The sequence below is a fragment of the Halteromyces radiatus genome (genome assembly GCF_025201355.1).
Source record: "Halteromyces radiatus strain CBS 162.75 chromosome Unknown BX664scaffold_3, whole genome shotgun sequence".
NCBI classification, from domain to species: Eukaryota; Fungi; Mucoromycota; class Mucoromycetes; order Mucorales; family Cunninghamellaceae; genus Halteromyces; species Halteromyces radiatus.
In genome coordinates, this window is record NW_026251689.1 from 2,163,889 (window position 1) to 2,191,275 (window position 27,387).

Consider the following 27,387-nt stretch of genomic DNA (forward strand, 5'->3'; position numbering starts at 1 on the left):
ATATCCATTAAACTGTATCAATAAATCATTTTTCAATTTTTTTTTATTATTATTGATTGTATTCGAGTTACAAATTCCTATCTAACAACAAACAATATAAATCGATCTATCTATCATATATTTATATACATCTATTTCTACAAATGGTAATGCCAGTTTCAAAAGAATATCATCTTGAGATATTGAGATGGACCCTTTGAATTGTTCCACTTGTCGCTTGCTTGTCTTCAGTTGTTGCGCCATACCATCTAATTTTTCTTTGCTAGTCATTTTTTCTTGATTTCATTTCACAGCTGTCATTTCTTGTCGTCGTCTTACTTACAACTGTGTGTTGTATCGTATAATTGACATCCCATACGTGATCCTTCCTATTTTTGAAATCTATTATATCATCCGGTTGTTACTGCTATTGTTGTTATAGTAATGTTTCCCGATCATCGTCTACTTCAAGAGACTATTCCATCAAGCATGGAGAGGCTTTGATCTGGTTGTTGAAGTCCTTCTTTCATTTTGTCTTGCCCCTCTTTTCCATCCAACCTAATCTTTATCTTTGTAGTTGTGCGATCCTTTTTCATAAACTGGTTCCAATTTTTCTTATCCTTATGTATCTAAGCTTGTGTAATAGAAAGAGAGTCAAATTTTGTGATCATATATATATATTATCATATCCTCCCCATTTTTTTTTATTTTTTTATTTACCATAGTCCATTTTCTTCATTATTTCATCAAAATCTTTTATAAACCCTTTGTCGTTTGTCGTTGACAAAATAAGAGGAATATCCAAAAGTACATTCACCACAACGTCTTCATTCATCCCTGTCACTTTTGCAATGATCTACGCGTGTAGTCAAAAACACCAAAAGTATCACTTGATCACCGTTGTTGAACTTTTTTTGTCGCATGTTAGAGAAGATGACCACCTTTTGTTCTTTTTTAAGATTGCTGTTTTTGTTGTGGTAGTGTTGCTGAAGTTGTATCGAGAAGAATGTACACTATATATAGTAGATCTAACTTGATAGTATTACTTGTGGTAAACATACATAAAAAAAAAAGTGGGAAGAGAGAGAAAGAGAGAGAGGGAAAAATGAAGCAAGTAAAAAATTCTGTGTTCAATTTAAGACCAGACGGTCTAACACAGAAATCATGCGTCAGGTCATCAATTCAATAATAAATTTTATTCATAATAACTAAAAAGTAAGGGATGCAGTAAAAAAAATAAAAATAAAAAAAATATACATAATAAATACAGAGCAAAAAGGTAAGTATAAATAATAACAAATCATGGATGTGCATAAAAGTAAAATAAACAGTTTGTAATGGAAAAAGGGAATAAACAAAACTGTTCATAAACTAGATTAGGCCTTGTTCACATCTCTAACACGACGACCGGAACCACAACAACAACTGATAAAGTACCAAACAGAAGATAATAAAAGAGCCACCATAGCACCAAGAGTCATCCAAGTGGAAGGACCTAAATAACCATCGATAGCATTGGAGCTATTTTCCTTCGCCATGCGGATGCCCCAAGCAGATACTACAATGAGAATCACAAATGCAGCCAATATAACAACGAAGGAAATAATACATACAAAAGAGGCACAGACATCACTACTACGACGGAAATGAGAAAAGAGAGTGATGACCAAGGCGAATAAAGTCAGTCCAATGCCAATCCAATAAAGCACAAATGAAGCCATAAATAATCTATCTTGTCCATCAAATCCTTTCAAATAAGATGCTAATTGAGGTACACTTGTCCAAACAAAGGCAGCTTCTGGAGTAGAACATGTAAGATCACCTTTGTTTCCCATACAATAATTCCATAGACCAAAAGTGAAAAAAGTACCATCTGGAAGAATAAGTTTGGCAAAGAAAAGATCACGTAAAAAAGCTCGATTGGCAAGATTACCAATCATAGTGAATATTTCAAGAATCAATGCTGCAAACGTCGTAAAAGTGGCCACAAATGCAAAAAAAGCCATTTTGAATAATTGTTTATTAAAAAAAAAAAAAAAAAAAGATAAATAAATGGAAAGAAGAATAAAAAAAAAAAAAAAGAAGTTTATATAGGGAAAAGAGCCAAGGAACGGAGTATGATTTTGTACTAGTCCTTTTCAGAAGAGCCCTCACACAAAACCAGTAGTAACATGCAGAAAGTAGCGTATCACAGGGCATTCATGATGTCAATCATGCTTTCCTAACAAAGCTTAAATTCTCTTCCATTTGATCTTTTTTTTTTTTTATGTAACGATTAAAGGATGATGATGATGATAATTAAAGAACAATGAATGATAGAATCGATAGATCATCCGATGCGGCTTCAAAGTTGTGGAACACATAGTTTTGCCAAGGTCAAGCAAGTTTTACTATCGGACTTCTGTGTACACCTTTGACACATTAAAAATAGTAGTATCTATTTTCTTTTTTTTTTAATGCCAAGCATGATGACATTCTAAATCTTTTAATAGAAAAGTACCTGATTCAACAACAAAAAAGTAAGGTGAACGATTTATTCAAAACAATAGGTTGTTTGGGCAATGTTTGTTGTAGTTTCAGTAACCTAACATGATACAATTGTAGTACAAACAAAACGATGTATAGTACGATTAGTATGACTTCTATAGGTGAAAGGAAGTTGTATGCATATGATCATTTTGTCAACCAATAGCTATGAAGAAAAAACACACGGGGTTTCAATATTGAAAGAAGTAAATCTTTCCTTTCTTTCATTTCATTTCCTTTCTTCTTCTTTCTTATCTATTTCTATCTCAGTTCCATTCATATTGGTAAGAATAGTTGATGTAAGAAAGAATGGGCATTGGTATACTGTTTGAAAAAAAAAAAAAAAGAATTAGAATGCTTACAAACGACTGATTATTCTAAGTTGAAAAAAAAAAAAAAAAAGAGAGATAGAAAGGGCATGTTATAGAAAAGAGACACTGATATTTTGTTTAATGTATTGTAGGTACATCCGTCACTGGTTTATTGAATTTTACGACAGGATGATATCATCATATCTATCGATATGTTCTTTTTGACTTGTGCTTTTATTATTAGTTTAGTATTTTGAATAGAAATTAATTTAGTATTTGATGATTTGTTACAAATTGGTTTCAATAAATAAAAACATCTTCTTTTTTATTCAATTGATATACTTTGACTATTTATTTTCTTTTATAATTTAATCAAAGGTGATAATTAAATTTATTCTTAAGAATATCAATGAACGCTTCATCGCCAGCGTAAGATTCTCGGAATGAGGGACGTGAGAGTACACCATGAACAAATTGTGCCAAACGTTCATTATCCTTGATAGCTTTAAATTGGAATTCACCGCCAAACAAGGATGTTAAAGCAAAAATACGTGCTAGGAAGGGTGATACAGCGACATCAGCTAAAGAATATTGTTCTCCCAAAAAGTAAGGTCCTGTTTTTGATTGTTCCAATAATAATTCATTCAACTACAATTAAAAAAAAAAAAAATAGGATGAGTACTGTATATTACCATCATCATGATAGGAAAGATAACTTACTCTGGTAAAACCAGCTTCTGATTCTTTGATGAAATCATCTTTTGAGAGTTGACCTCCAGCATGCTTAAAAACATTAGTCCAAATCTTGTTATTGAAGAACTCAATCACGAATCGAGCTTGTGCTTTTTTAATAGGGTCCTTTGGAAGTAAACTATCAAAAAAGGAAATCAGTCATCCATTTACTTTTTTTTTTTTTTATTTGTTTTATTTTTTACTTTTTTTCAGGGAAAAGATCATTCACCAATTCAATCACAACAAGAGATTCAGCGACAGTTGTTCCATTGACATCCAATGCTGGTACTTTTCCTTCAGGATTGACTTTTACTGTGTACCTGTTGATTGATTTATTAGTAAAGAGGGAAAACAATGTATTATTTCGTGATTTGAAATATTACCAATCAGGTTTGTTCTGTAAATCAATCAAGACTTCATTGTAGTCTGCTCCAGATTCTTTGAGTGCAATCGCTGCTCGTTGAGCATATGGGCATATTTCTGCTCGATATAAAGTCAATTCTAAAATAGGATGATAAATAATGAACAAGAGTCAATGAATGTGATCAAAATGTAATGAATACAGTTCACTTACTTGAAGACGCCATCTTTTTTTTTTTTTGATCCAGTAATAATAATAATAAATTGAGAGAAGAGATAAAGGAAAAAAAAAAAAAAAGGAAAAGCTGGGATACTTTTTATAACTAGTTTTTGACAAGGATGAATAATCTGATTATTAAACATGCCTTTGGTATATATGTGAGGACAGATCGAAACATAAATTACTTTCGATTCCGATGGCAACATTTTGACACATGACAAATCATGATAAGGGGGAGATCAAAAAAGCCCATGTTACACTTGACGATTCACCTTTTTTATTCATTCATCCGCCATCAAAAGAAGTTCTCTTTTTGTAGATTTTAATAACGATGACAGATAAATGGATGATGCTTTATTTGAATCATTAAAAAAAAAAAACATATAAATGGGGATTAAAAATATGTATAAAAACAAAATGGAATATATATATAAACATGAACTGGAAAAGATCTACAAAAGATGAAGGTGACAAAAAGATCTAATAATAAAAAAAAAAGAAAAAATAAAAGATAAATAATTTAAATTGATATGGAATAAAACGTAGCGGAATACACACCAAGATAGTATATAAAAAAAAACAGTATAACAAAAAGTGAAGGGAAAGGAGGAAATGTCTAGACTATACATTAGCTTTCATAATTTCAGGGATTGGTACCATATTTCCAGTATTGAAATAATCCTCCAAATACATTTTCAAAACCGAAATAGCACTGACGTTATCTTTGTTTGGATGAATTGGTGTAGTAGGAATGACTTGATCATAAAGAAGACGTAGCACCTTGGGGAATTGACGAGGATAAGCTTGAACCATGCGATTGCCAGCAATTTCCAAAAAAGCATGAATCAAAGTGGGAGTGATTTCGCGTTGCGACATATTCATGATCCGTGCACACCAAGTCCAGCCTAAACCAATGGAGAATGGATTTGCAGGATGACCAGCGCCTGGAACAGTTGTGATCATGGCAGCAAAAAACATCACATAACACCGTTGCTTAGGAGCATATTGTAAAAATGATTGGAATTCCTTTTTATCTTCATCGTATTGATAGTGAAGAAGTTTCTTGATTTCGTCGTGTGATAATGTCTATTTGAAAGGGGAAAAAAAAGAAAAGAAAAGGAATGAGTAATTGATGATTATTCTAAAGAATTAAAAAAAAAGTATATTACCGAATCATAATCAAAGTAGTTGGGAACAAGATAAGGACAGCGTTTCAAAAGTCGTCCATAAAGATAATCCTTGAATTCAGGAATGCTACCAGCAAGTAATACTGCCAACTTTGCCAAAAAGTATGCTGAAAATGGAGCCCCATCCACTTCTTGCCTAACTTGTAACTATGGATAACACAAGGAATAAATAAGATAAAAGAGTTGGTTTTATAAAGAGGTAAATCCTCAAATTAATTTGTATCTTTACCAAAAGTGTTTTTCCTACATGATTCAGTAGGACATGGAAAGCATCGATAGATTGATTTTTGACATTGAGAATATGATCCCGTAAAATTTGATACTATTAAAGATAAAAAAAAAAGAGTTGTTAGATATTTCTCGTTAGATGAGTCTTTTTTTTTATTTCTTCGACTTGCCTTTTCGAGAATAACATTGTGTTTGAATTGAAGTTGGATAATTGTTCTCTTGATAAGTCGTCTGGCTTCAAAGCATTGTTTTCTAAATGCAGGGTCTTCAAGCTTGGGTTTAATGTTCTTCTTGTAGTTCTAAATGGTGAAGAAAAAAAAAAGGATATATTAGGTAAGATATCTTTTGATTTCTAAATATATGACTTACTTCGATAGCAGCCATATGTTTGTTGTATTCTTCCAATCCTGTTGATGAAGCACCACCTTTATTTGAAGACTAGATAAAGGAAAAAATAAGAATAGATTAATAATAGTAATAAAAAGAAGTCAATTATTATCTCTAATAATACTGACCAGTTTTTTTTGTTCCAATTCCAATTGAGCCTTCTTTTCAGCCTGAGCTTTCTTTTTTGCTTCCAAAAGTTGTTTCTTATTCTTTTCATCTTCTTCTTTAGCCTTTTTCTGTTTCATTTCTTCTTCATATTTTCTCACATCGAAAGCAATAGCATCTTCCACCAACTTGTATAATATCACCAACAAAAAAAAAAACAAAAAAAAAAAAGATTAGTATTTAACTTCATCTCTCTCTATAGATATATATATATATATATATATACCTTTTTGTGTTTAGCAGTATCATCATTAAAACGTTGATCCAATTCCTTTTCGTGGTTGGCCCTAATAATATAAAGTAAGTATGCCAATACAATTGAATATATAAATATATTTGATAAACTTACAAAGAGACTTTCATTGAAGAGATCAACTTTTGTAGCTTATCCATTTCATCGCGTTGTTTCTTGCGTTGTTTTTCCAAATAGAGTTGTCGTTGTTGTTCCAATTTTTTCCGATGTTGTATTAAAGGTTCAATATCATAACCTTCTACAGTAGCCTAATCAAAACAGGGAAATAAGAATACGACGCGATTGGTTCACTTGTTTATTCATTGTTTACCGGTTGATACAAACTACCCATTCTTTCTTTATAAAGAATACTATCAGAGAAATATAATTGATCGGCATTGAAGTGTTTAAAAGCTGGATTGTTTTGAATTATTCTACATTGTTAAAAAAAAGAAAAAAAAGAAAAGAAAAAGTAAGTTGTTAAGATATATAAAACTTGTCTTTTTGTCTTTTTCTTTTTTAAGAAGAAAAAAAAAAGAGGTTGTACCTTTGATGACTTGAGAGTTCTTCGTCGTCACTTGAATCAGAGTCAGAAGGAGCTGAATAAACAACAGGATTGGTAATATAAGCTCTTTGTTTGATCATATCAAAAGTCATCATAAGAATATATAAAAAGTAATGATGTAGTGAAGAGGGGAACCAAAAAAAAAAAAAAAAAAAAAAAAAAAAAAAAAAGGAAAAAAAACAAACGATATGGTGATTGAAAAAAAAGAAAAAAAATTGTTTCCCCCAACTCGAAGCGGAAAATAAAATTGACCCACTACTTCCTACTTTACTATATTTATTATTCGTTTGGTTGCATTGATAAAACTTTGAGTAATTTGTTTTATTCAAAAAGATAAATACAAAGTAATAATAGACTAATCTTGATGGGTTGTAGGTAATACACTACCACGAGACATTTGTTTTCGTTTGTTTGATATCATATTGTAAATAATCACACCCAAAAGACAAATCATTCCCATAGTAACATAACTATGAGTTTTCGCTTGATAATAACCATCTTGTAAATGTTGTCCTAACCTTGCTGGTAAAGATAAAGTAGAAATCCCTTTAATTTTACCAGTCACTGCATCATCCAGAGTTTTTAGAATTGTTTGTGATTGTTGTAAATCAAGTAAATTGAGATTGGCATCTCTATTGAAATATTGCTTTTTCTATATACAAATATAAAAAAGAAAAGGTGAATGATTTTTTTTAATATATATATATATATATTATTTACCTTTCCATCCACAATCACAATAGCTGGTACATTTTTTCTTTGAATATTATATGCTTGATGTGCAAAATCGCCATAAGTATCCATATCCAATTGACAAAATATAGCCCGATCTGCCACACGAGATCGACGATCACGATCAGTACCCTTTTCTGCCAGTTTTCGAAATTGATGTATAGCATTTTCATCTGCATGACTAAATAAACCCAAAACTACAATCCTTTGACCTTGAAGTATATCTGCTGCATTGACTGGATTGATTTGAGTGACTACAGGATATTTTTCCAATTCAATCCAATTCGTGAGAGCTTCCATATTGGCTGTCGTTGCAAATTGGTGACCTGGGTATAAAAAGTGATGGCCATCTTTCACAATCATTGCCAAAGGTAAATCTGTTAAAGAGAGTTCATATTGTCGTACTAATTTCTGATCTGTACTCTTGTAAAATGCCAACCCATCAATAAATTGTCTTCCCAATGTCTCTAATAAAGCCTAATATCAAAACAAAATGAATAAATAAAGGAACTCTTATCTTTTTTTTTTCCAATACTTACATCTGCAGAATCCGATTCATCTTTGTGCAAGTAGAGAAAGGCAACTCCATTTGGATCCAAATCTTTCTTGAATTCAGCTTCATTGACAGTCTTGATGGTAGGTCTAGAAAAAAAAAATAATAATAAACAATAGTTAATAAACATATTGTCTATTTCTTCCATTTTATAATAATTATTTACCCAGCCATTTTCTTTGCAAAAGTGAGCAAACTATGTAGGGATCGATCACCGGAATATTCATGTTCTTGACCATTGACAAACCTAATAAATAGAAAACAAAATGAGAAATGAATCCTTGCTTTTCTTTTTATAAGCGTATATCAATTTTCTTATGCGTCAAATACATACAATTTTAAGGTAGGGAATCCATCCACTTGATTTTGTTGGCATAGTTCTAGTAATTATATATATATATATATATATAAATATAAAAGGCATGGTGAGATATCTTCTCTTATAAACCCATTATCAAAGTCTTACCTCGATGAATATCGCAGTTAACTTCACCCACATCCAATTGATTCTTCAGTTCCAAAGCCATTTGATTCCAAATAGGAGCAAGACGTTGACAATGACCACACCAAGGTGCATAGAATTTGATAAAGTAAGGTCGATTTGGTTGTTCTTTTGCCTTCTTTAAGGTATCAGAGTCAAGATCAATAGATTGTCCATTCGGGTTAACTTTGATATTATCTACTGAAGAGTATTCATTGTCGTTACCGTTCGATACAGTTGATTCTATTGTTTCTGTGTCTGTTGTTGTTGTTGCTGTTGTTGCTGTTGTATAATGTTCCATAAGAAATTCCTTCAAAGCTTCCTTTGTACGAGTACCAGTGAAAGAATCAACATATTGACCATCTTGATACAACATAATCATCGGGAATCCAGTAACCTTATGTTCTTTGCAGAGATCACCATTGATCATACAATCCACAGTGCCAAAGTGAATATTACGTGTCGCAGCCCATTTTGCTTCTTCTTCAGTAAACTCCTTCCATGTTGGTGCTACATATATAATATATAAAGAAAGGTGAGTACTGGATGTTTTTTTTTTTTTTTTGTTTCAATTACCAAAAGCAATACAAAAGTGACAATAAGGAGAAAAGTGCTCAACAAGCCTACAAAATAAATAATTAGTTTATAAGATTTTACTTTTTTACTTTTGGATACATTACCAAAATCCTGTAGTTGTCAAAGTATCGAACTTGGGTTTATCCAATTCTATCGATTGTGCCAGAATGGTATGGGATATAATGGAGAAAATAGAAAATATAGATAATAGTAATCGCATGATGATATAAAAAAAAGACGAAGGAGAAAAAGAAATGAAGAAATGGACAGCAAAGGGACAAAATAACATATATATTGAAATACCGCACTTGAAAAATAATTGGTAACTCTGAAGAATAGTTGGCATGTGGATATATATATGTATAAAAACACTACTACAAAATATATTTTATTAACAAGACAAGTTGATATATATATATATATAAATATAACAGAAAGAAAAAAAAAAAAAGACTATCACCATACATCCATTTGATCAGCAAGGTTGATCTGACCAAACTTTTACCCAATCAATAGCCAAGGCTGGTTTGTTTCCAGAACCCCAAGAAGGTAACCATTGATGTCTATGTTGCCAAAACTGAGTTGCAGGATGAAGATCAGAGTTGAGCCAAGGTTTAGAAGGATCATCAGGCCAATAAGATGAAGCACCACCGACAGCCACGTTCAAAATCAGATAAAACTCTTCATCAAAAGGAGCACCTATACCACCTTGTTTCCAAGGATTCATCGACCAATCAGGGAATTCTCCTCGTGTCCAGAAGGTTTGATCAAAATCCACTTGTAATACAGTTATGTTATCGATTGTTGTTCGTAAACCTTCTTCATTCCATTCTAATCCATAGGTATGAAAATCATCTGCAAAACTACCTTCCTCTGCTATCACTTCTGCTTGTGTCAAGTTGTATTGATTCAAATTGAAATTTGGTCCCCAATGTAATGTCGAGCTTACTCTAGATGAATCACCATAAGGATATCCATTTTTATTTCCTCTTGATTCCATCTATATAATATCAATATATATTTATATTAAATAAAAATAATAATAATAATAATAACTTACAATATCAATTTCACCACTAGCAGGCCAAGGACCATAGGTAGAATATTTTGGCATCATCCATATAGCTGGCCATAACCAATCGCCTTGAGGTAATCGTGCACGGACTTCTACCTTACCATATCGAATAGACATGGATTCAAAAGTTCGAATACGAGCTGATTGAATTGGATTGATGATATTACCACCAGATGATACACCTGCAACACGTTCACAACCTACATAAATAATAATAAGTTTAAATAATAAATCTAAACTTAAATCGTTATGCTTACCATAGTTGGAATTATCTATATAAAAATAAATAAATTGAAAAAAAAAGAAAAGGATTTTTAAAGCATTTTGTTGATAATAATTGTAAAATGATGATGATGATTTTTTTTTTTTTTTACCTGTACATTGAATAGAAGGATCGTTCGACCATAAACTAAGGGTACCACCATTCATCATTGCTTGTTCACCCATAAAATCCGTAGTTAAAGTAGGTTTGATATAAAGTATACCGTCTTCAACGAAACTATTGGATCGATTATTGGTATACCTAAAAAAAAAAAAAAAAAAAAAAAAAAAAAAAAAAAAACTATTTTTGTTTAATAGATGTATTATATTTTATTGTCTATTTTTCCATTACCATTGAAATTCCCAATTACCACCTTTCAAAAAAAAAAAAAAAAAAAGAAAGAATTAACAGATCATTTTATTTTTATATTATATATGATATTTCTTTACCACCACTCATTGTGATTTCATGCTTGTAGTTGATTTTTGAGGAAAAAAAAAAAAAAAAAAGTGTTCATCAATTAGATTTCATCACATGATTTATTCATTGAATGACTTACTTGCCAAATCTTCAAGTCAAATCGATTAAAATGATCTTCAAATACAAGGCATTGTTGACCTGATGTTTCATTTTCTAAAAGAATCTCTTCATTAAGTTGAAATGCATACACTGATATCATCCATTCAATATATAATAGAAAAAATATCATCTTAACCCAAAAAAACAAAAAAAAACAAAGGAAAAGAAGAAAAAAAGAAGAAAAAAAGGATAAAGAGAAAATAATAATAATAATAATAATAATATATATTATCACCCTCGTTTAGAATATAATAAAAAGTAAAAGATGTACAAAAAAAGGAATTCGGTGTTTTCAAACACAGTCAAATCTTTTTTCTTCTTTTATTATGGTCGGAAATTTTATAGATTTTTGTAACTCTCCCTTTTTTTTATTTTATTTTATTTTATTATACTTTATCATTTGATCTTACTTAGTTGATATATGAATCACAAAAAACGATCATCTGTTTCTAAACTTCGATTTATAGATTTAGCCCAAGCAGCATTAGAAGAAGCAGATCTAGAAGATGAACGTAAAGGGGTATTGGAAGAAGTGGTAGAAGCTTTGATCAGTACTACCGGTGCACCCATGTTATCCGAAGTCATTAATGCTCAACTGGCAAGTCAAGATGTGATTGAAAGAACAGCAGAACAACACTTTTTACATAATACAGAACGAACAAACAATAATAATAATAATGACTTGGGACCTATCGATTTTAAAGAACATGATGATCCAGCAACTTTATTACCTCCATCACCACCACCTGAACCTTCTTTTTTATCTTCTTCTACTTCTTCACCATCTACTTTATCTCCATCCTCATCCTCTTCTTCCATTGTATCTTCCATTAGTTATTGGCAGTCCACTTATGTTATTGGGAACTATCTTTGGCGAATGTTTAGGATTCTTATTTTAGCTAGTTTAGTTGCTCTTTTTTATCAGTTTTATTTACATCATCATCAACAATATTTTTATTTTATTCTTTGGAACTAGTTTCATCAGCTCCTCTCCTTCTCCTTTATTTTATCTTATACATATTCCATATTCCATATCCTTCTAGGTTAGTGAAAGATGCCTCCATATACTCCTTTTTTTTTTTTTTTTTTTTTTTATCTTGTACATATATTCACTACCCAAATTGTATATTTTTCTCTAATAAAAGAAATAAAAATAAAGACACTTTTATATTCATTATCAAAATAATAATAATAATTTTTCTTCATTTTATTAATAATAATAATATAGTTTAGTATAGAATAATACATAAAATAAATAGTCTATAATAAAAATGGACTAAAATCAAATACAATAGAACGAATAAAATATGAAGGATACATTGAAGAGGGGAAAATACATAAAAAAAAAAAAATAAAAAAGGGATCAATGGGTATCAATAAAAGGGAAAAACTTATCTTTGGTTTATCCTTTGTCGATCGATGGATTATGTATTTATTTCTTGCTTCAATGTTGACTACTTGAAGTCTTGTTGAAATCTCCTTCTTTGTCGTAAAAAGGAGGCTATTTCTTCAGGATCTTCATCACCATGCCAATCATCGGGCTTGTCATCATAAAAGGAAGAAGGACTTGAAAAGGTGTCAGATGAAATTGAAAATCGATACAATGAAGATGTAGGTGACATAGATTCATCCTCTTCCATTTCATCCATACTATTTATTGTACTAAAGTTATCATCGTGTTGTTTTCCCCAAGTTGCATTGATCATGGCGGAAGTGATCGCTTCAACTGCAAATCCACTACATCCCCCAATAATCAAACCACAGATAGATGCTGCACCACAATACATAAGGACTGGATACATGATATACGTCGCATGCATAATCATAGACCATGGTGTCAATACTAAATATCTCCAAAACCAACTAGTTAGCCATAAAATAGGTAAAAAAGGTATCGATGAAATAGTCCATACAGTTTGTACTATAGATATACATTGTTGCCAAAACCAATGAATTCCAGATGACCTTGAAACTTGGTCAATGACTATTCCTTCTTGACAAAAACATGTATTTAATATGAGAAACAGACAAAACATATAACGAGTATCAGATTGCATAGTTTGGATATATTATAGTAAAAAAAAAAAAAAAAAAAGAAAGTAATGGTGATTTCAATGAATTACTTTAAGGTATATTAAAAAAAAAAAAATTTAGAAAAAAAAAGAAGACTATTTTGCACATGAAAACTATACAAAAATTCATTGAAATCAAACACCGACTTTACACATGATTTTCAGACTATATAGAATACATTGTTTTTTTTTTTTTTGAACGCTATTTTGATCTTTCCATTCAATCACTTTTTTTTATGATCACTATAACTAATGAGGATAATCATAATATTAAGGAAGTAATATAGAGGGAGTCAATGCAATCAATGATGATCTATTTTTTTTTTTCAAGGCATTTCCTTTTATAGAACGTGGCGCTAAACAAGCAAAGATAGGCAATTGTATGGATTTCTGGAATTTTTTTTTTTTCATTTCTTTTGTTTTCGGGATCTTCTTGAAAGTTTAGTTAATACCAAAAAGGCATAAAAAGTGGAATGGTTGACCTGTTTGTAGTAACAATAATAAAAAAGAGTGTGCCAAGACACTGTCGTCCAATAGGAATCGAAAGCACTTTTGATTATCCGAAAAAAAAAGGGGTGGGGGAAAAGAATTGAAAACGATAAAAATTGAAAAGACAAAGAAGAAATCATTATTCCATCCTTCAATTAGTATTCAATATCAATTATTTATCATCTAATATTATCTTATTATGATCTTATCCATTCATCACTCATTTATAGTCTTTATTGATTATCTACTTATTGAGGAGAAAAACAAAGTTGAAATGAAAAAGAAAAGTAGGAGTGTAAAATATTTAGAGAGAAACGAGGATTGGGAATCATCAACAATGCTAACATTGACTGAATAAACCACTCCTTTTTTGGTTGTGTTGGCAAAAAAAAAAAAAAAAAAGATCATCGGTTCTTTGACTGAGTTTAACCGTATATGCATATTGAGATGAAACTTTAAACTTGGGAATGAAATGAAAACACAGATCTTGGCATAATCCTTATGAAACTTGGCACATAGACATAATGATTCTTTATATCAACGTACTATTATCGATATCATGTATATATAAGTGTTAATAATGATAATGTTAATAATAATAATGATGATGATGATGATCATTAAAGAAAAAGAAAATTCATTCATGAAAGGAGATCATCAAATCAATTCATTGTGTAACAGTAAAACTTTAAATTTGTTTATATGAATGTTGTCCGATCACATTTGAACAATCTTATATTAATTGACACAACAAACAGTGAGCCATTATCAAAAAGCTCTTTTTTTTTTTTCTGATCCCCTTTTTCTATGTCTGTGATCATCATATAAAGTTGTAGCACTTTTTATTTGGATGATATGATTGGTTAATAAAATTGATCTTTATATGGGAACATGACAAGATAAAAATCATCCATTCATGAAAATGGGAGGGATGAAAGGAGGTCCGATCACATTCATATAAAAAAAAACAAGGAGCAGTATGAAAACAAGGAAGATGATTCGCTAGATAATGAATGGATGATAATAAAAAGTGACATTGTTACGCGTATATGTAAGAGTTTTTTTTTTTTGCCAAGAGGCATGAATCAATGATGATACTTTTACCGAGAGTTTTAAACTCCACCTGATCTTACATTCATCATTGCATTGGCAAAAAAAAAAAAAAAAAATAAGAGGATGGATAATGTAGGGGAAGAATCAACTCAAAAATATTTTTTTTTTTTTTTTGGATTTCAGATGGATCCGTAAATGAAAAATAATCAAAAGATTCCGTTTCAAACCCTGAAAACTTTTGATTATGCTATGAAAGTTAAAAGAAACGAGTATGAAAAGGGTTTATGCACTAATGCTAATTTGGTAAGGGGAAAATCAGGAAGTAAAACTTAAAAAGGAAATTTTCTTTTTTTGCTCAAGAGTAGAATCAACATCGTGTACAATCTGCAAGCAGCCAAAAATGGAATCTGAAAGTGGCGCGAGAGTTTCTGTGTATCATCATTCCTACCCTCCTTTTTTTTTTTCTGTGGCTTTATATAAAAAGGGAAGTTTGTTTTTCTTTTTTTCTTTTTTCTTTCCTTCTTGCAAAACTCAGATCTATTGTTCGATCATTGATCAACTTCATTACACAAAGATAAAAACAAAACATCATCATCATTCCAATCCGTGGCATCTCAAGCATTATATTGATCCGTCATCCTCTTCATTTTTTTTTTCTGTATTATATAAACGCATCCTTTCTTTTTTTTTTTTTTTTTTTTTTTACTCTTGGGGTGAATGACTTATTATATGGAGATCTATCCCAACAATACCACCCTCTTTGACCAATCATTTATCTATCATCATCATCCTTATTATCCTATTGACATTTTGTTTGAGAAACAATTGGAATCTTCTTGTCTATTCATGGATCCATTCTCCACGTTGAATCCTGATCATCATCAATATAATGACAACAATGGAACTAGTAAATCTGTTAATATTCCAATCATTATAGCAACAGAAACATCAACATCAACGTCATCATCATCATCATCTACAACAACATATAATAGCAATATTCCAACAAGTAAACGAAGGCGAACTGACACTTTAACATCTACTAGTAAAAGAAGACATTCACATCATCATCATCATCATCATCAACAACAACAAGAAGAAGTTTTATTGAACTATAACAAAAAGGATATTGGTCAATTTCAAGACACATTGGATTATCTACAAGATGAATGGGCTACCATCGACATTGTGTTACAATCATTGAAATCAGCATTTACGATTCATCCATCAAAAATGAGTACGGAAGAATACTTGGACGAGGTGGATCGCGAATTAAGTATTGCCTACGATGATTTGATGGCTCAGGTACGCAGTTTGGATCGAAACTTGAAGCGATTGGATGTCAAAATCAAATCTTATACCACTTCTAGTGGACCCTTGGCAAGCCGTTATTGAATCTCCGTCTTCCATTCTATTTCTTTTTCTTTTTTTTTTCTTGGTTTTGGTCTCCTCCTACCTCTTTCACTCCTTTCCTTCATTTTTTTTTTTTTTTACTCCCTCGTTTTTTTTCTTCTTCTTTTTATCTCCTTTATATACTATCTTTTTCTTTTTTTATTATGCCTTTCTTTTTTGGCTTCCTACTGTTTTTATATAGTTACATATAGATAACAATTCTTTGGTTTTTTTTTACATAACTTCTTTTCTGTATGATATTCCTCCTCTCTTCTTCCAATTACTCCTTCTTTTTTTTTGGTGTGGATGATGGTGATTACTATTGTATGCCATTGATTTTTTTTATATCTTTCTCTTATGCTTTCTATCTTTATCATCCATATACTATTTTACAATTCCCTTATATATTTTCTTTTTTTTTATTATTATTCTTGATCGTTTACCTTTGTACATTGGAAATAAAAAAAAAAAAAAAAGAAAGAGAAATATTATCATGCCTTTTTGAATAGTGATGTCATTAGAGTGATATGAAGATTGGTATTAGAACGATGTAAAACGTCATACTTAGCAACAAAAAGCTTAAAAAAAAAGAAGAAGAATAGTACCGGTGATTATTTCGGTTTCATGTGTATACTGGTTGAAAGTAAGTGATAAACATGTGGTGTATTATTTATTCAGAAGGTATTTTTAACATAGTGAATAAGTCATGATGATGAATTTTAAACGAACCAATTTGATCCAATATGCGATACTGTCGTCGATTTGTTTGTCGTTCCTTTTTTTTTATAATCTTGACCAACCCTATTCATATTTCCCTTAATTTTTTTTTCTTGTTCTTTCTTCCCTTTTCCCTTTCTTGTTTTTATTTTTTTTTTCTTTCTTTCTTTTTGAATGGCTTCAGATGAATATAATCATGTTTATTTACCCTTTGTTGATGCAACGGCTTCCTCTTCTAGAACGCTGATTGTTCCTAGTCCACTTCCATCTTCAGAAAAAGGGGATGATGATGACGATATCATTGAAAATGATAAAGGAAAAACTGATGATGAAAATAATACTGCAGAAACACATTCATATAAAGACTTGAAACAACAGCCATACTACCATCATCATCATCATCATCACCATCATTATTCGTTTCCTTATTCAGTTCAACAAACAGAATGCCATCAACAACGTCATTACCGTAGAATGACAAATCACCATCCATTAGACAAGATTGATAACCTCAACAAAACATCTACTTCTTTGACAATACCCATTCCATTCTCCTCCACCTTTACCACCATGGATACATCCTCCTATCCTTCCAAATCCCATCCAATGCTTACCCAATCATCATCATCATCGTCATCATCATCATTACCACATCGACAGCATGAACCATCAACTACCATATCAAGATCCACTTCTTCTTGCTCTGCCTTCATCTCCTCACAAAAAAGAGTCAAGCGTTGGATCATAGCCACTTTGATGATCATCGTCGGTCTTTTGATTGCATTGACCTTTATCCTTATTGGTTTGGGGAAAGCTTTCAGCCGTCAACAGCACCAGCCATCCTTACCTTCTTCGTCCTCATCATCATTACGACAACCATCAGTCACTCCCATTACTACCACCATCACTTCTATGACTTCATTCACCTAATAACATGATTAGTTATTTTTTCTTTATCACTTTGTACCAACTATTATTATATACAGCATTCTTTTTTTTTTCTTTTTCTATCATTTCCTCAGGTTACTTTCACATTTACTGAATAAAACTAGGCTATCATGTTATCATCACCATAGAAACCATTCTAAGCATCAGGTTATACTATTTATCTAATAATTTCATCCCACTTGAAATTCAATATAGCTTCCTATCATCTTTCCCCTCGTCTATTTTCCAATGATTCAAAACCCCTCAATGCATGTATCAAAACCCGCTTTTTCTTATTATTTTCTCAGAATTCGCTAACATAATCGTCTTCCTTTGTCACAACACAACCATGTTTTCATCCATGTTTATTCAATAGTCAACCAAGTCATTCAATCCCTATAGACATAAAAAGAAATAATAATAATAATAAAAAAAAAAAGTCGTACACATTTATTGATACTATTTTTCAAACCTAATATATATATATATTTCAAACATATATAAAACATCTAAAATGACTATAAAGAATCTATCCTAGTCCATCGAAACTGCACTACCTAGAAGATCACTTTGAGCTAAAGCTAATAACATGGGGTCATCAAAGTATTTGTTGATACTGACATCTTCAGATAATCCCTAATATACAAAAGAAAAAAAAATGAATTGCCAAGTTAGATATGTAACACGCTAATACCCCCGCATATATACATATATGTACACAAAAAAAAAAAAAATCTCACATGTACATGCATCATATTTTTTTTTTTTTTTTTTTTTTTTTTTTTTTTTTACCTTTCTTCTTCGAGTTTTAACCATAAAGTCCCTAGCCAAGTGTTGCCCAGAGCTTGTTTCCAAAGGTCGTAACACAATAGATTGATCTAAAGGATCACCAGGTACAATTTGCCAATGATCAAAGATTTGTTGACAGAAAGCTTGGCCTTGCGTATGTGTTCGTAGATCTGTTTCAAAACCACAAGAGTCAATCAGAGGAATATAAGCCTTGACAGTATATAATGGGGAACCTGATTTTGGGATATCTTGTGTCACATGACCACGACGTCGTTGTAAAACTGCATATACTGATGACACACAATCTGCTGGTGCTTGAATTTCCACATAATTCACAGGTTCCATCAATCTTGGCGTTGCTGTCAAAAATGATGAATAACATACACGTCGTGCTGTAGGAATGATTTGTCCGCCACCACGATGAATAGGTTCATTGGCTAAAACTGCATCAATGATCTTGAATTTCACACCTCGAATGGCTAAAAAAACAAAACAAAAAAAATTAAATAAGAGCGAATTACATTCCTTTTTTTTTTTAAATATACTTACGTTCATCACATAATGGTCCTTCACGAGTACCCCATTGGAAACCTTGACGAATAGAATCTTTGACAGAATATAATAATTTCTTATCCACTTCTGAAGGTAAAGTATCATCCATTAAGACGTTAGGTCCCATATCATCCGGTCCAAATGCCCATATTGATCTTGCTGCCAAAACATCCCATCCATAGTTCTTTTCCAAATATCCTCCTAATTGTTTGGCTGGCCAACGAAGATTAATTTTGCCCATTTCAATATCTTCTGCTAATCCTTTTTCTAATGGTTCTGAAATAAAAGTGAGTTTGTTCCTATAATAATAATAATAATAATTAAAAAAAAAAGGAATTAAGAGTCAATTTATAATTATATCCTAATGACTTACTTTTTATTAGGAGTTTCAGCAAAACATTTGAGTGCAGAAGTTTCCACCACCGTTTCACAGAATCGAACCACAGGATCAGCCACCTTGAGTTCCACTTCAGCATACATACGTCTTAAATCATGAAGTACACAATCCAAATACATTTCACCTGTACCCAAAATGATATGTTCACCAGATTCTTCTACCTTGGTGGTAACAATAGGATAACTCTTGTTGATTTTTCGAAGTCCATCCAACATCTTGGGTAATTCTGATGGATTCATAGGTTCAATTGCTACTTTCAATGCTGCTGCTGTAGGGAATCGTAAAGGTCGGAAAATGTAATTATCCAATTTTGATTTATGTTCTACAATTGTTGCTGTCTTTGAGATAGAGCTGTCAACACCACCTAATAATACCCATCCACCAGGAGGAACACCATCCACTTCCATGCGATATCTATTAAAGAAAGAATGATTGAAATTAGTCTTGATCATATAAAAAATCATTTGTTATTTTTACCTTGATTCATAAACCCATGTATTAGTCACTCTTTGTACCATCATATCTTCTTCATCTTCAGTAGAATATCCTTCACCAAGTACACGAACCATTTGACCAGATTTCACTGTACCACTAAACACACGACCAAATGCATCAAAATCTGTAGCATCTTCATTATTATATAGTTTGGTAATATAAATCATCAAAGGACCATCAGGATCACACTTGCGCATTGCATCTGCAGTAACATCATCCAATGGACCAGAATATACTTGTTCAATTTTGTGTGCAGCGTTTGCAGAAGGAGAGGGGATATGCTTTACTACGGAATCCACAAATCCAGTGGGAGGACCAAAGAATTGGGCAAGAACCAAACGTAACAAAGGTTTGACATTCAATCCGAACTCCTTTTCCTTCAAATAGATACCAAGTGATCGTAGTGTTCTCTTAAGTTCCTTTTGTTCTTCACCTATCACCTAAAAGAAAGAAAGAAAGAAAAAAAAATCAATAGAAAAAAAAAACAAGTATTAATAAAATAATAATAATAATAAAAATAATAACAAATTCTATTCATTTCAACAATATATTACCTGTGAATAAAGTTTGTATAGAGGTTCCAAAATAAAGTGTACAAAAGTACGTTTACTGTTGATACCTTGAGATTTTCGATGGAAAGTACCTTCTTCATCATTATAATAAATATTTCCCCAAAGACGTTGAGCAAATTGTAAATAATCGATTTCATCCTCTATAATAAGATACAATTAATATCAAGTTATTATTCCTATTATCTAAATTTTACCATAAGAATCAGCATATAATCTTGCAAATGATTTCAAATTAAAGCACCATCCTGTTTGACTTGATGCAAAGCATACATTTCCTAATTCAGGAGATAATCGAATATTTTCGCCACCAGGTGTATTTCTAATTGATATCAATGTATTAATACCTCATTTCTCTTTTACTTTTCTTCTTTTTTTTTTAATACCTGATCACATTATTAACTTCTTCAATAGTATGTCGTAATTTGAAGTAAGCATCATTAGGAGGTAATTTTAATTCCAATATCAAACGATCGACTTTGTTGACAACTAGTGTAATGGCCAATCCATCATGAATACATTGTTTAATGATCTTTTCTGTATTCACCATTACGCCTTCCACTACATCTACTATGAGTACAACACCATCTGCCAAACGAGTAGCTGCCACCACTTCATCAATAAAATCAGTATGACCTATAATATAAAAGTGATATTTTATGAGTATCATATTGTATTCTGTTATTTATTACTTACCAGGAGTATCAATCACATTTAATAAATAAGATTTTTCATTGACATCTTGCATAACTAAAGACATAGGCATACTCTTAATACTAAATCCTCTTTCACGTTCTAATACATGAATATCAGTATATCGTTCCTAATAATAATAATAATAATAAAATATCATTCAATCCATTGATCCGCTTTTTTTTTTTTAAAAAAAAATATTATTATCCCATCCTTACAGGTTGATCTACGTTGATAGGTACGTTATGAGTTTCTGATACAAGCATATCCATGAATGACGTTTTTCCGTGATGAAGATGACCAACAATAGCGATATTTCGTGTAAGTTCAGGAAAATTCATCATATCCATCATAAATCTATTATTATATATAATAGTGAGTTTACGTATAATATATATATTAAAATAAACTTACTCTTTGCTATAACGAGTTTCCGGTAAATTCTTTTCAGATACAATGAATTTACGTATTTCCACAGGTTTAACAATAGGTTCAGATAATGGTTGTGTATCTTCTTCTTGTACTAAGGTTTCAACATCAGTACCATAGACTTCTTCTGCAGAGGGATAATATTTTTTATCTTCGTGTAATACAACTTGATTGGCAGGAATATCTAATTATATTATATATACAAGTTAATAATAATACTAGTAATAATGAAAAGACACAATATATTTATATTTTATATACCTTCTACTCGCATTAAAGCATTTTGTTCTACCATTTCTTCATCTTCATTATCGTTTTGTTGATCATATTCATCAGTTTCCATTGGTTGTTCTTCTTCTTCTATTTGTTCTTCTTCATATTCCAAGTCATCTTCATCCTCAAGTTCAGGTCCAAGATAGTTACCAAATTCGTCATAAAGTGATTCGTCCATTATTGATATTTAATAAAGTGACTTTTTTTAAACCAAACAAAGTAAAAAAAGAAAGAAACACGAATATAGAAAGGGTTAAAGAGCGCTGGAAAAAAAAAAAAAAAATAAAGAAAAAAAAAATAAAAAAAAAATAGCAAGTCATACAGAGAGAAACGGGTTTAGCCAATAAGAAGTGACTCCCCGGAGTTTACATAGAGCGAACAAAATATATATATATATATAATATATAAAGAGTTAATTATATATAGTATATAATATATAATATAGAAGAAATAAATAATAATAATAAAAAAAAGAAACTGATTTGTATTTTACTATTATTCAATTATTTTTTATTCACTATCAATAATAATAATAATAATAATAGTCAATTGTAACTTAATGATGATGATGATGAAGTATTTATTGAAATTGCGCTGTGTAACCACGATACTTTGTAGCCTTTCCTGTCCCCTTTTTTCTTCTTTCCCCGAACAACAAATTGACTAGAAAATTAAGGGGATAAAAAAGAATTTAGTTTTCTTTCCTTCTTTTTCCTTTTTTTTTTTTTTATTTTATTTTTTATATTTTTTTTTTATTTTTTTATTTACCTTTCTTTTTTGAATAAAGGTAAATATAATAGTCATTTTACTTCTTTTTATCATTAACTTGTTATTATTATCTTATCTTTTTTTTTTTTTTTTGTTAGAGACATATATTCCCTCTCTCTCTCACCATCATCTTGTTGAATACCTTTTCTTTTTATTACTTTTTTATTGTTTATTACCCATTCTTTTTAACCGGTTATATCTGGAAGAATGGAACGTATACCAGAACATACCGTTGACGATATAACTTCTTCTTCTTCTTCTCCTCCTCCACCTCCTTTTACCTTTCTTAAACAACCACCATATTCACCTGTACATCATCGACCACCACTTACTCAACAACAACAACAACAACAACAACAACAATTATATACTCAGCAACAACAACAGCAACAATCTATTTATCTTAGTCAACCTCGTCCATCACAAGAATCAAGTCGATATCCAATGAAACAACAAGTATTTCCACCTAACCATCCACTTGCCAATATGCCTGTACCTTTATCTCCTTCTACTCATACCCTTTATCAACAACAACAAAGTCGTTTACAATATTATCATTCACGTGCTCCTGTTTATGTTCAAAAACCCTCCTTTGGATTGACTGATTTTGACCTATTAGATACCTTGGGTAAATATTTATACCGTAACATTGAAAATATATTAAATTGTCCTCTTTTTTTTTTTTTAAGGTACTGGTACATTTGGTAGAGTTTATTTAACAAAATTCAAAACAACCAATAAGTTTTATGCAATGAAAGTACTCAAGAAGTCCGAAGTAGTGCGTTTGAAACAAGTTGAACATCTTTTATCAGAAAAACAAATATTAGCATCAGTACGATTCCCATTTATTGTAGATTTGTAAGTAAAATGGATTATATATATAGTTTATAATATATATATATATATATTAATCTTTTTATATATATATAGATTTTGTACTTTTCAAGATGATGTCAATCTTTATATGTTACTGGAATATGTAGTAGGTGGCGAATTATTTTCTCATTTACGTCGTGCTGGTCGTTTTACAAACGATATGACAAGATTCTATGCATCTGAAATTGTATTAGCTATTGAATATCTACATTCAAAAAATATTATTTACAGGTAAAATATAGAATTGGATCATCATTATTAAACCTTTTACTTATTCTTTTTTTTTTTTATTTTATTTTATAATTCAGAGATCTTAAACCAGAAAATTTATTGATCGATCATCAAGGACATATCAAAATCACTGACTTTGGATTTGCGAAAATAGTAGTGGATAGGTAATAAAATAATAATAATAATAATAATATATTTATGGATTCGAATTATATAATAGAACATGGACTTTATGTGGTACACCAGAATATCTAGCACCTGAAATCATTCAAAGCAAAGGTCATGGAAAAGCAGTGGATTGGTGGGCTCTTGGTATTCTCATCTTTGAAATGTTGGCAGGGTAATAAAGACATATTCATATATATATATATGTCTTTTGATTTAAAAATAAAACTCTTTTTTTTTTTATAGATACCCACCATTCTTTGATGATAATTCTTTCGGTATTTATGAAAAAATCTTGGCTGGCAAAGTTCAATTTCCTGCACATTTTGATCCATTGGCGAAAGATCTTTTAAAACGATTATTGGTAGGTGATAGAAGCAAACGACTTGGTAATCTCAAGGTAAGAAAGAAAAAAAAAAAAAGGAAAGAAAAAGAGAGAGAGAGAAAAAAAGAAAATCTGAATGATTGATCCTTTTTTTTTTTTTATGATCATGTAACTAGGGCGGATCTGAAGATGTGAAACGACATAAATGGTTCCGTGGTGTGGATTGGTTAGGATTATTGGAAAAAAATGTACGAGCACCTATTATACCATCTTATCATCATCCTGGCGATACAAGCAACTTTGAAAAATACCCTGAAACTCCTGATACTGATCGAAATGCTCCTCCTGGCGAAGACCCTTACAAGGATCTATTTATTGACTTTACCTGATGTGTCCTTATTTGTCTTTCTTTTTTTTTTTCTTTACTTTTTTGTGTATTAGATATTATATCATTCTTTTCACCATCCATTAACTCTCTTTTTCACTCACATACACACTCATATATACACACACATTTAGTATACGTCTTTTTTCTCCTGTTTTCATTTTCTCCCTTTTTTTTTTGATTCTCCTTCTTTTTTCTTCTTCTTATAGTCTATATATATTTATATATCTTTCTCCTCCCTTTTCTTTCTCATTCGAAAAATATCTATCTACGTATAGCTTCATATATTTATTACTCTTTTAATGGTTGACAAACATCGATGATGACAACAATAAATCTTATTCTTTTTTTTTTTCTTTGACGATAAATAATGATAATGAGACCTTCTAGGAAAAAAAGGACATCCAGAATTATTTGCCTAGTAATCTTCGTTTTGGAAATGACCGTTGTCAATGCACTCTTAGTAAACCTGGTCCTGGAATTACAGGATATCGACGGTATTTTCCTAAATTTTAACGATGATCACAAGATAAATCCTTACTGTAAAGTAGTTTGTTCGCATAGCAGCATATAATGAGAAAGAAGGAAAAAAAAAATTTGATGGGATACACATTATCATTAATATGAATGATATAAAAGAAACGTGTCTTAGAACTTTTATTACACAAAAAATCAAGATGAGGGGGAGTATAAATATGATTATAATGAATGATGATGATAATAAAGAGATGGTAATAATAAAATAAAATAAAGTGTCTATCATTAACCTATTTAACATGAGATAAACTAAACGCATCCACGGTAGTAGTAATGACAGCAACTACAATTTCCATAGCAATCAACCAGATGACAATCCATTCCAAATGTTCACCTATTGGAAGAAGAATATGTTAATATTTTTTTTTTCTATTACTTTTTTTTTTTTCTTACCATGAGAACTGTTCAAATGATCCTTCAACATATCCAGTAAATCACTAATAACTTCAACACGTTGATTCAGTAATTCTACACGTTGTGATATTTCTAAATAACTACGGATGGCACTATATAATGGTTCTAAAGCAGGCTCAGACCAAAAGATTTCTGGCGTATCCAATATATTTGACACTAAATTCACATTGATTCGCATGATAAAAAGCTGACCAATTTTCTTTGTGATGGCCGTTCTAAAATAGGATAGAAGAAATAAAACTTGAATCAATACGCTTTTTTTATATACATTATTTTTTTTTTTTTGTTATTACCTCGACATATGGATGTTACCATTTTCTGCCATCACTTGAGGAATATACTTGGTGTCATTGATTGTATCGTCAATCAGTCGTTCAAATAATGTCATTTTGACACTTTGTGCTATAGCATGAGCGATTGTCAGTTTGACAAGATAATTGGATGGATGACGAAGAGTAATAATATCATTATAAATTCTGTTTTAAAAAAAAATAAAGGAAGAAGGTTAGTATTATCATCATCCTATATTCTATATCTAATAAATGATATTACCTAGGTTGATAGTTTTCATCATAATAATAATTGAATTCTTCCGTTTCTACATCATCCGATTCTATATAAATATATGTATGAGATCAATTAATATCAAAAATAATAAATGCTATATATTACATACCTAATGTTTCTTCTTCAAAAGGTTTTAATTCCTTCAATATACGCTGTTCTTCAATTAAAGTCATACCCCAGAATACGACAACACCATAATCAAACAAGAACATTTCTGGAAGAAATGATACAGTCAATTCGTTGTTGCGTTGATGATCAGTTCCATTATTCTTTTTTGGAGGTCCGGGAGGATATGATAAAGAATAAGGTGTGTAAACACTATGGAATAGATTTCAAAAAAAAAAAAAGATTAGATATGATATTTCATAGATAATTTTTCTTATCTTTTTGCTATCTTACCATTCATCAAAACGTTTGATCGCTGTACCATTAGTTCTTTTCTTTGATTGCAAATATTTGGCCAAATCATCCATACGATAAGCGCTAATAATAATAAATAATAATAATAATAATGCGGATCAGTATATGTCATTCATTTCCTTTTTTTTTTTTTTTTTTACAAAAAAAAAAAATGATTCTATCCCTTGCTTTCACTTACGATGCTGTACAATAAGCAGTGACTCTAGGTAGGTCATCCCGATTCATCTTACTTAGTCGTTCAGCTTCAACTCTTGCGGTACCATGAGGAATCTGGGCCAGTTGAGTATATACATCAGCAGTCAAGTCTTCAGGCATATAGACAGTTTGATCTTCTTCTTCCGGGAACAGTTTCAGTTTTTGGGAAGTTTTGGTGGTACGATTGGGCTGTTTTGGTTTTGTGCGAGTAGCCATAAGATTGTTGGTTGTAGAAGAAGGATGATGGTAATGAAGTGTAGAAGCTGGAATGGATGTAGTAGGAAGATGAGATCCACCTCCATTGGGTTGCTGAAAAGTGTGGTATACAGGTTGGTGGTGTCCATAATAGTTATTGTGAGCTGTTACTGATACTGGTGTTGATTTACTGGTACTTGGAGACCCTAACAATGGTGCAGTGATATTACTACTAATGCCACTATTATCGTCTTTTTGTGAAGGATATTGGCGTCTAGTCGTACGTTGCGTCATGAAAAAGGTTGAATAGTT

General features: G+C 30.9%; 12 protein-coding genes across 12 annotated transcripts; 4 read left to right on the forward strand and 8 right to left on the reverse strand.

Annotated features, from left to right (window-relative positions):
- Nucleotides 1-1,148: 1,148 nt before the first annotated feature.
- Nucleotides 1,149-2,016, reverse strand: BX664DRAFT_329399 (actin cortical patch SUR7/pH-response regulator pali). The gene has a single exon (XM_051544775.1). It carries the CDS (start codon nt 1,983-1,985, stop codon nt 1,356-1,358), a length of 630 nt encoding a protein of 209 aa, XP_051401746.1. The 5' UTR covers nt 1,986-2,016; the 3' UTR covers nt 1,149-1,355.
- Nucleotides 2,017-3,188: 1,172 nt separating this feature from the next.
- Nucleotides 3,189-4,160, reverse strand: BX664DRAFT_357754 (thioredoxin-like protein; the record flags this gene model as incomplete). The annotated part of the gene is made up of 5 exons (XM_051547981.1): nt 4,123-4,160; nt 3,932-4,049; nt 3,752-3,868; nt 3,537-3,687; nt 3,189-3,464 (listed from the first exon to the last, which is right to left on the reverse strand). Exons 1-5 carry the CDS (start codon nt 4,133-4,135, stop codon nt 3,189-3,191), a joined length of 675 nt encoding a protein of 224 aa, XP_051401747.1. The 5' UTR covers nt 4,136-4,160.
- Nucleotides 4,161-4,394: 234 nt separating this feature from the next.
- Nucleotides 4,395-6,710, reverse strand: BX664DRAFT_104560 (GLE1-like protein-domain-containing protein). The gene is made up of 10 exons (XM_051539677.1): nt 6,659-6,710; nt 6,445-6,586; nt 6,322-6,382; nt 6,059-6,223; nt 5,913-5,981; nt 5,714-5,842; nt 5,545-5,637; nt 5,298-5,462; nt 4,687-5,214; nt 4,395-4,608 (listed from the first exon to the last, which is right to left on the reverse strand). Exons 2-9 carry the CDS (start codon nt 6,486-6,488, stop codon nt 4,750-4,752), a joined length of 1,191 nt encoding a protein of 396 aa, XP_051401748.1. The 5' UTR covers nt 6,489-6,586; nt 6,659-6,710; the 3' UTR covers nt 4,395-4,608; nt 4,687-4,749.
- Nucleotides 6,711-7,115: 405 nt separating this feature from the next.
- On the reverse strand, nt 7,116-9,479 carry BX664DRAFT_278179 (thioredoxin-like protein). The gene is made up of 8 exons (XM_051541395.1): nt 9,339-9,479; nt 9,235-9,281; nt 8,644-9,168; nt 8,512-8,557; nt 8,344-8,424; nt 8,164-8,266; nt 7,613-8,101; nt 7,116-7,544 (listed from the first exon to the last, which is right to left on the reverse strand). Exons 1-8 carry the CDS (start codon nt 9,452-9,454, stop codon nt 7,248-7,250), a joined length of 1,704 nt encoding a protein of 567 aa, XP_051401749.1. The 5' UTR covers nt 9,455-9,479; the 3' UTR covers nt 7,116-7,247.
- A 230-nt stretch (nt 9,480-9,709) lies between these two features.
- Nucleotides 9,710-11,250, reverse strand: BX664DRAFT_294963 (concanavalin A-like lectin/glucanase domain-containing protein; the record flags this gene model as incomplete). The annotated part of the gene is made up of 6 exons (XM_051542127.1): nt 9,710-10,234; nt 10,295-10,509; nt 10,684-10,832; nt 10,923-10,944; nt 11,021-11,042; nt 11,131-11,250. 6 exons carry the CDS (start codon nt 11,248-11,250, stop codon nt 9,710-9,712), a joined length of 1,053 nt encoding a protein of 350 aa, XP_051401750.1.
- A 264-nt stretch (nt 11,251-11,514) lies between these two features.
- BX664DRAFT_329404 (uncharacterized protein) lies at nt 11,515-12,221 on the forward strand. Its single transcript, XM_051544776.1, has one exon. The coding sequence runs from the start codon at nt 11,572-11,574 to the stop codon at nt 12,124-12,126; it is 555 nt and encodes a 184-aa protein (XP_051401751.1). The 5' UTR covers nt 11,515-11,571; the 3' UTR covers nt 12,127-12,221.
- Nucleotides 12,222-12,350: 129 nt separating this feature from the next.
- Nucleotides 12,351-12,952, reverse strand: BX664DRAFT_357759 (uncharacterized protein; the record flags this gene model as incomplete). Its single annotated transcript, XM_051547982.1, has 2 exons — nt 12,351-12,426; nt 12,609-12,952. 2 exons carry the CDS (start codon nt 12,950-12,952, stop codon nt 12,411-12,413), a joined length of 360 nt encoding a protein of 119 aa, XP_051401752.1. The 3' UTR covers nt 12,351-12,410.
- A 2,541-nt stretch (nt 12,953-15,493) lies between these two features.
- Nucleotides 15,494-16,159, forward strand: BX664DRAFT_313369 (uncharacterized protein; the record flags this gene model as incomplete). The annotated part of the gene is made up of 1 exon (XM_051542626.1): nt 15,494-16,159. The coding sequence occupies one exon, from the start codon at nt 15,494-15,496 to the stop codon at nt 16,157-16,159; it is 666 nt and encodes a 221-aa protein (XP_051401753.1).
- Nucleotides 16,160-16,780: 621 nt separating this feature from the next.
- BX664DRAFT_372175 (uncharacterized protein) lies at nt 16,781-17,803 on the forward strand (the record flags this gene model as incomplete). The annotated part of the gene is made up of 2 exons (XM_051548665.1): nt 16,781-16,799; nt 17,058-17,803. The coding sequence occupies 2 exons, from the start codon at nt 16,781-16,783 to the stop codon at nt 17,801-17,803; spliced, it is 765 nt and encodes a 254-aa protein (XP_051401754.1).
- Nucleotides 17,804-18,214: 411 nt separating this feature from the next.
- Nucleotides 18,215-22,272, reverse strand: BX664DRAFT_329407 (P-loop containing nucleoside triphosphate hydrolase protein). Its single transcript, XM_051544777.1, has 12 exons — nt 21,986-22,272; nt 21,710-21,908; nt 21,514-21,652; nt 21,299-21,425; nt 20,989-21,238; nt 20,800-20,924; nt 20,588-20,745; nt 20,016-20,473; nt 19,515-19,952; nt 19,139-19,440; nt 18,593-19,068; nt 18,215-18,436 (listed from the first exon to the last, which is right to left on the reverse strand). The coding sequence occupies exons 1-12, from the start codon at nt 22,173-22,175 to the stop codon at nt 18,335-18,337; spliced, it is 2,964 nt and encodes a 987-aa protein (XP_051401755.1). The 5' UTR covers nt 22,176-22,272; the 3' UTR covers nt 18,215-18,334.
- Nucleotides 22,273-23,130: 858 nt separating this feature from the next.
- On the forward strand, nt 23,131-25,119 carry BX664DRAFT_278184 (camp-dependent protein kinase 9). Its single transcript, XM_051541396.1, has 7 exons — nt 23,131-23,393; nt 23,455-23,623; nt 23,696-23,872; nt 23,950-24,036; nt 24,093-24,212; nt 24,284-24,437; nt 24,539-25,119. The coding sequence occupies exons 1-7, from the start codon at nt 23,210-23,212 to the stop codon at nt 24,749-24,751; spliced, it is 1,104 nt and encodes a 367-aa protein (XP_051401756.1). The 5' UTR covers nt 23,131-23,209; the 3' UTR covers nt 24,752-25,119.
- A 395-nt stretch (nt 25,120-25,514) lies between these two features.
- Nucleotides 25,515-27,096, reverse strand: BX664DRAFT_260365 (uncharacterized protein; the record flags this gene model as incomplete). Its single annotated transcript, XM_051540628.1, has 6 exons — nt 25,515-25,618; nt 25,678-25,913; nt 25,992-26,174; nt 26,251-26,311; nt 26,375-26,583; nt 26,864-27,096. The coding sequence occupies 6 exons, from the start codon at nt 27,094-27,096 to the stop codon at nt 25,515-25,517; spliced, it is 1,026 nt and encodes a 341-aa protein (XP_051401757.1).
- Nucleotides 27,097-27,387: the final 291 nt, after the last annotated feature.